Genomic DNA, 7,551 nt, shown 5'->3' with positions numbered 1-7,551 from the left:
ACTATCACAAGCTCTCTTAGGTACCTGAATTTCTGGTAAACCAAGAACCGGGTTTTTGGCTCTCATGAGACTCAGGTCTTTAAAGTTCAGATGACCAAGTCTCATGTGCCATAGCCAAGTATCATTAGTTAGCATTTCAACATTAAGGCATTGAGATTCAATTGTATTTAGATTCACCTGGAATGTTCTGTTTTGTGTGAGGTGAGTTCTGAGGATCTTCCTTGCTTTATAATCAAAGATCTCTAGGTACCCATCTTGCATATTCACTGTAAAGCCTTTCTCTAGTAATTGCCCCAGGCTGATTAGATTGTGTTTCATATTTGACACAAATAGAACATCTGTGATCATGGCTCTACCTCCATCCTTCTTTGTGATCATTACATCTTATGTGCCTTCAGCTTGGATCGCTCTATTATCTGCAAATCTGACTTTACTCCTCTTGGTTGAATCAAAATTGACAAGCCAATTTCTGTGTCATGTCATGTGGTTGGAGCAACCAGAGTCTATGTACCAAGTTTCACCACTTCTGATTTCTTGATTTGTTGTCATCATTAGCAGAACTGGAGTCTCATCTTTCTTATCAATTCTTTCCTCCTTTGCCATATGTGCTTCACTTTGGTGTCTACCATTCGAATCAGGTTGTCCAGGGGAGGATTGGCACTCATATGACAAGTTTCCAATCTTATTGCAATTGAAACACTTGATCCTCTTTCTGTCTAGTCTTTTCTTTCCTCCTCTCCAATTGTTGGCTCGTGTTTTCTTGATTGTGTTTAGTGAGTGATCTTGATCAGGTCTTTCCTGATCTTGCTGGTTTGAACTCTTCCATCTATAGTCTATTCCTCTGCCTCGATTCCTGATTCCACCTCTGTAAGGTCCTCCTCCTCTCCTAGTAATCTGAGCCTGCAAGGCTTGGCTGGTGGACTTCTCAGTGGATCTTTCAATGAGCCTCTGCTCATGAGCCTCGAGAGAACCTTGTAACTCCTCAATCTTCAACTCTGCAAGGTTCTTGGATTCTTCAATTGCCACTACTATGTGGTTAAAGTTTGGTGTTAGAGTTCTCAAAACCTTCTCTATGATTGTTTGATCCTTGATCATTTCACCACATGCCTTCATCTGATTCGTTAAGCTGATAATTCTGTTAAAGAATTGTGCAATTCTTTCACTCATCTCCATCTCCATCAATTCATATTGGCGCCTCATAGTTTGCAGCCTCACCTTCTTTAGCTGCTCTGCACCCTTGTTGCTTTTCTGCAGAATTTGCTATGCTTCATGTGAGGATCTTGCTGCTGCAATTTTTTCGAAGTGTGCTTCATCCACACATTGATGGATGAGACACATTGCCTTGCAATATCTCTTCCTATTCTCCTTGTATGCTATCCTTTGTTGTTCTGTTGAGGCTTCATCAATTTCTGGGTAGCCTTCTTCCACAATTTCTTCGAGTTCTTGGAATCCCATGATGGCTTTCATTTGTATATTCCATCTACTCCAGTTCTTGTCGTCAAGAATTGGTAGATTCGCTGGAAAGGAGTTGGTTTGATGACTCATGGTTTTGATGAACAAAGGATATGATCTTGCTCTAGCTCTGGTACCAATTTGTTGGAAGAAAATGAATTGCACACACCTCACTCTTCACTCTATGGCAGAATTGTTTGAGAAGAAGTATGAAGATAAGAATGAGAGAATCAAAGAATGCATGAGCTTGTTATTCACTTAACTTTGAATACAAGGCATTGTTACTATTTATAGACTTAACAACCATAACCAACTATAACAACCATCTAAAAATAGCCTATTGAATTACGAAATCTAATAGGATAATGCAATGACATTGTATAAAATTCATACATTGTTAGTGCATACATCTTTTTCACTTGTGATTGAGTGTAAAATCTATTCACTATTAGTGTAAAGATTTATACACATACACTACATCATCTACCATTCATTTGGATTATTTTTTCTGAAAAGTCAATGATAATTAAATAACAACGGTGAATGATACAATAACAATATATAAAACTCATACATTATCAATGTATACAATTTTTTCTTATGATTGAGTGTAAAATCTATACACATGTAAAGAGTTTGGAAATTGAATTATTCATTTTGATGTTGTATGCTTAATATTTTTTGTATATGACCCGCCAAAAATTTTACACACTTTTTATGACATGTGAATTAATTTATATTATATTTTTTGTATTATCAATTTATAGGATATATATTATATTAAATCATGCATTTCTATATTAAAAAGTTAGGTAGAAAAATTGATTAGAAATAACGTACTAAATAAAAGGCATGATATTAATATATTTCTATAATAATACTTCTTAATAACTTTAGTAAAACGATTGCTTAATAAAACATAAGAGAGAATAATAGCTAAGAAATATAAAGAAAAAATGTATGCACTAATAATGTATATGTTTTATACATTATCATTGTATTATCTATTATTCATTATCTATCGAATCAAATGCATGATTGTGCTTTGATTCGTTTTTGATATAATTCGAAAATTGAACATAAAAACATGGTTCAGTTTGATAAATGTTGAATTTCTATGCACGAATTGAACTGATTATGAACAATTCACTTTCACCATTTTTCTATTTTTTTTCCTAATCCTTGGTTGTTGGTCTTCTCTATTTGAGGATGAAGTGAAGAACCCTCTGGCCTTCGAGTTCCTCAATACAATTTTTATCTTATATTAAAGTTGTCAATAAATAAATATGATAAGGATAAAACTCTCATGCAACTTGGTCGAGTCAAAGTGCAAATTGACCGAGTCAAATTCAAAACTCACCGAACAACACCACCACATGACCGAGGAAAAATTAACTTTGACCGATGAACTATGGTTCATGATCGAAGGAATGAGAAATCCATGCAAGACAGTGCATCGTCATCAGTGCATCAGTCTGAGACACTATACAATACTCTGGCCGTGGCGCATAGATTCTGACCGAGGCGCCAAGGACCTGACGCACCAAGTCTGACCGAGTTCTCCTAGCATGGGCGCATGAACTCTAACCGAGGCTTCCTAGGTGTGGTGCACCAAATCTGATTAAGGCTCCCTGGCCTCAACGCATCCAACATGGGCGCAACACATCTAACATGGGAGCACCAGTTCTGACCTGGGCGCACCAGTTCTGACCGAGGGCCTCTTGGCCATAGCGCATCAGTTTTTGTGACCTGCGCATTTTTTTTAGACATTTCTTATGGCCTTTTATTCTTCCTTTTGATTCTAGATGCTTCTTAGAAGAAGTTTCTTATAAGTTGTTAGGAGTTGTTTTGGCTTGTAGAGTAGTTGGGGGTTAGTTGCTTATTTCTTAAGTAACTAACCAACTCTTTCCCTTTTGTATAATTAGAAGTGCTTAGTCACTTTTCTAATCAATGAAAATAAAGATAATGATGTCATTCATTCAAAAAAGAAATATCTTATTTCAAAATTTATTTTGTCTTTAAAAAAATATTTTCCTTGTTTGTGTTTAATTGGTTTGTAAATCTTTAGGAGCTTGATCCAAACTAATCATAAATTGTTCCATAAAAGTAACTGAACTTAATCGATCGTAAATTGCTATATAAAAATAACTGAATTTAATCAATCTTAAATTCTTTCATCAAAAGTAATTACAGTTGTCGCGACCCAATTTTCGGACAAAATTGGGTGTTCACATAAGTGAACATTAAAATCAAAATGAACCATGTTTTTCAATTTAATTCGATCATATATGTTTTACAATTCAAAAAGGAACCACTCATACCAACATAAGTATTCTTTATATTGTTATGTGATTACTCCTTAACATTGGTATAAATATGATTTATTTTACTTTTGTGTGCATCAAAGATGTTTTAAAGTTGATTGTGAAAGACAATCTTGTGTGATACATATGAATTATCAAAATATGTTTACTTTTTTCTAACATTGTATTTTTCCCACACATAACTATAGTCGAATTTCTAACATCATATTTTGAAGAAAAAGCTTTATTGTCTTAAGATAATAAGAGATTCTTTTAGGAAAAAGTCATATTAGTTATTCGAAGATACAATGATCATAAAGTTAATTTCCTAAGAAATATTACCATCATATAGTGTCAATTATATTCACTAAAAAATTCACACGACTAATAAATACATATCAAAATTAAAATATTAATTTTATAAATGTCACATTTATAACATATATTGTATTTTTACTTAATACATATCTAATACACTTCCTAAATTAACATATTATAAATTTTACATTTATAACATATATTTTAAATGTGGCAATGAGATTTCAAAATAAAGTATTACTACTAACGAGTTGACAAACATATTTATAAGTTTATTATTATATATTAATTAATAATATAAATAAAATATATAATAGATTTAATCTGTTATAATAATATATTTAATTTTATCGAGACAATAAGAAGTGTTGTAAGGTATAAATATGATTTCTTAGTATGTGTAAAATAGGACATACCAAAATTGCGTTATCTAATCACTATTTCATTTTATAATAATAATTGTAGAGGTGGGTTATTATTTTTTGGTATTATTAATAGTATTTCCTCACCTTTTAGTTAAAAAATTAATTATTTTCGAAGTTTGTATTATTCCTCCTCATAAGTGTTATTCTTAGGAGTATATTTTAGTCATCATGTGATCTAAAGATAAGTTATTATTTGATAATAAGAACCTCATTATCATATTAAGTTTGTTTTAAGACATAAAAATATTATATGATAGATTTAATCATTTAATTTACCGGTGTAAAAAAAATGTTGTAAGATGAAAATATAATTTAATAGTAAAAATAAATTAGAATATGGCAAAATTACACCATTGAATTACTAAATATAGTAATTTTATGTATGAATTATTATTTGGTAATAAAGAAAAATTATTTGGTAATATATTAAAATAGAACGTGCCAAAATTATATTATTTATTCAGTGATTATGATAGATTTGTTTTTAGTGAATTAACAATAATAAATTATTTTTAGTGAAATAAAAAAATATTGTAAGATAAAAATATAATTTCTCATAAAAATAAAATAGAACATGACAATTACGCTATTGAATTACCAAACATAGTAAATATAGATTTATAGATACCGCTTTCTTACTATATGATATGGACAGAGTTGGAATTTTAAAAAAATCGTCATAATTATCATTTGAACAAAAGTTATGTGGTCAAAAATTGACCGTGACTTTAATCAATTAAGCTTCTTTTACGCCTGCTATTTTTTATTATAAAAATAGACATATCTTTCTTTTTTCCAAAAATACTATTGGCCAATTTAGATAATCCATTCATGTTATCATTGGAATATAATATTACATGTTGCAAGCAAATATTTTTCCATATATATTTATTGGTAGAATGTGTGATAATCCACATATTGAAGATAAACAATATTTTTCATTTTTTATATAGAAGGAAAGTTATAAAGTTTCCCTAAAAATGTGGTTTTAATGCATAATATTTACATTTTTAGAAATGTATCCTAATGATTTAGACATATGATGCATTCATCTAATCATTTAGAAATATAATGCTACCGTTTACGTTTTATGCATTTAATAAGAAAGTACCTATTTTAGAAATTCCCCTTGTCTCATTCAAATAAGTTTTTATCACATGAAAAGATTATTTATTTTTGATAATGTAAGAGTTTTTTATATTTTCTAACATTCATTTTATATTATTATTGACTCTTAGTTAATGGTAATACAACTGAATAATAGATGATGCAATACCATATATAAAACTTTCCACTGTCAATATATTAATAATATTATGCATTAAAGATGTTAAAATTAAGATTTGAAGATTGGTTTTGTTTATTGCATACGTGACATTTCAAAGTAAAGAGTGTATGAGAGACCAACAATTCTCAAATTTTTAAATAGATAAAGTTTCCTCTATTCACATTTTTTATTTATGTTTATCTATTTAAGAAAATTGAGAATAGAGGAAACTTGTGAGAAATAGTAGAAGAAATTTGGAAGAAAGTAATTCAATTTTGATTTAGGCGTTTTCAATATTTAGAACAGACTATTTGGATTCTGTGTAGATATATATTACTTGCATGTATTGGTGCACTTCTTTAAAAAAAATATTATTGTAGAGGACAAAAAAATGTATATATGAAAAGTGTAAGAGTTTTATATACTGCAAGTCTGTCATTTACGATTCATTTTTAATTATTATTGACTATTCAAAAAAGTAATACAAATGAATGATAGATGATGTATTAACTGCGCATAAATCTTTACGCTAACGATGTATAAATATTATACTTATTATTTCATATTTACTAACAAGATATTGGTCTATTGATGTAAAACATAATTAGATCTCTAGATATATTAGAATGTCAAAAGTTTGATTGAGAACAATAGTTGGAAGAGACGTCCACACATACCGAAAAAAATTAGTTATTTATAGGTAGGATGAGAGAATATGATTTGTTATACAAAAAATATTATTTACATTTATTGTTTCATTAATTTTACCTTTTATTTTAATATATATACTTTTTATAAGAGACTAATACGATATTTTTACAATGTTATTATATCATTTATCATATATAAATATAAATAATACAAATGAATAATATACTAATTGTATATAAATTTTATATAGAAAATACATAGTTATACTCTACTTTTATAAAGATTATATCACATTGACAAGTATAACTCATCTCCATTTTTGGATTAAGATGATAAATACTTTTTTATTTTATTTTTTTAACTGAAAAATAATTTAAATCATTATCAATCGATAAAAACTTATTACATATCATAATTTTTATCATTTCAATACTGGATTCTCCAATGCTAAAGATGATTTCTATTTGACAATCCCACATTGTCACATATCACAATTTCTTATTTTATCTCAGTTCAAGTGTCATTAATCTAAAGGAGTTAGTTGAACTGTTAACAAACTGATGATATACGACTAAGTGGATATGATGACAAATTAAAATAACATGCTTATAAATTTCTTCATCCTAACATATATCAATTACTTTTGACCCGGTTGGAATATAAAATCAATAAGAAAACACAAAAAAATAAAATTAATAAAACAACATTTGACTGCAGTAATAATAAGATTATAACTCATAAAGTGGCGTACACGTCAATCTTTTCCCCTTTCTAATGATGGTTCCAACTATGAAGCATGAAACACCCATAAATTTTCGTTTTTTTTATTTATAAAGAAAGAAGAAAACCTCTTTTAAAATGGATTTGTATTATGTGTAAGGTAATTTCTTTATATTCTTATATATTTAGTCAAATTACTCATTTATTTTCAGAGAGATTTGTTGCCTAGTCACTCAAACAGAATCATCTTCGATAATAAATGATATTCGTAGTTTAGAACAAAAAATATATTCACTAGTTTATTTAGATTTAATTCACTTATACCATTGAAAAAATGAAAATAATACCAACAAGCTAAGACCTTCATTAGATTTTTTTTTGGTATTAACAAGTATATTCCCCCATATTTCTTTAG

The 7,551-nt window shown here is 28.8% G+C and overlaps 1 protein-coding gene across 1 annotated transcript; it reads right to left on the bottom strand.

The window, feature by feature from the left end:
• Nucleotides 1-474: 474 nt before the first annotated feature.
• Nucleotides 475-1,545, bottom strand: LOC109341264. Its single transcript, XM_019579120.1, has 2 exons — nucleotides 1,342-1,545; nucleotides 475-1,248 (listed from the first exon to the last, which is right to left on the bottom strand). Exons 1-2 carry the CDS (start codon nucleotides 1,543-1,545, stop codon nucleotides 475-477), a joined length of 978 nt encoding a protein of 325 aa, XP_019434665.1.
• Between the last annotated feature and the right edge of the window lie 6,006 nt (nucleotides 1,546-7,551).

This window comes from Lupinus angustifolius, unplaced genomic scaffold, assembly GCF_001865875.1.
Source record: "Lupinus angustifolius cultivar Tanjil unplaced genomic scaffold, LupAngTanjil_v1.0 Scaffold_419, whole genome shotgun sequence".
NCBI classification, from domain to species: domain Eukaryota; kingdom Viridiplantae; phylum Streptophyta; class Magnoliopsida; order Fabales; family Fabaceae; genus Lupinus; species Lupinus angustifolius.
This window is presented reverse-complemented; position numbering and strand designations above follow the sequence as displayed.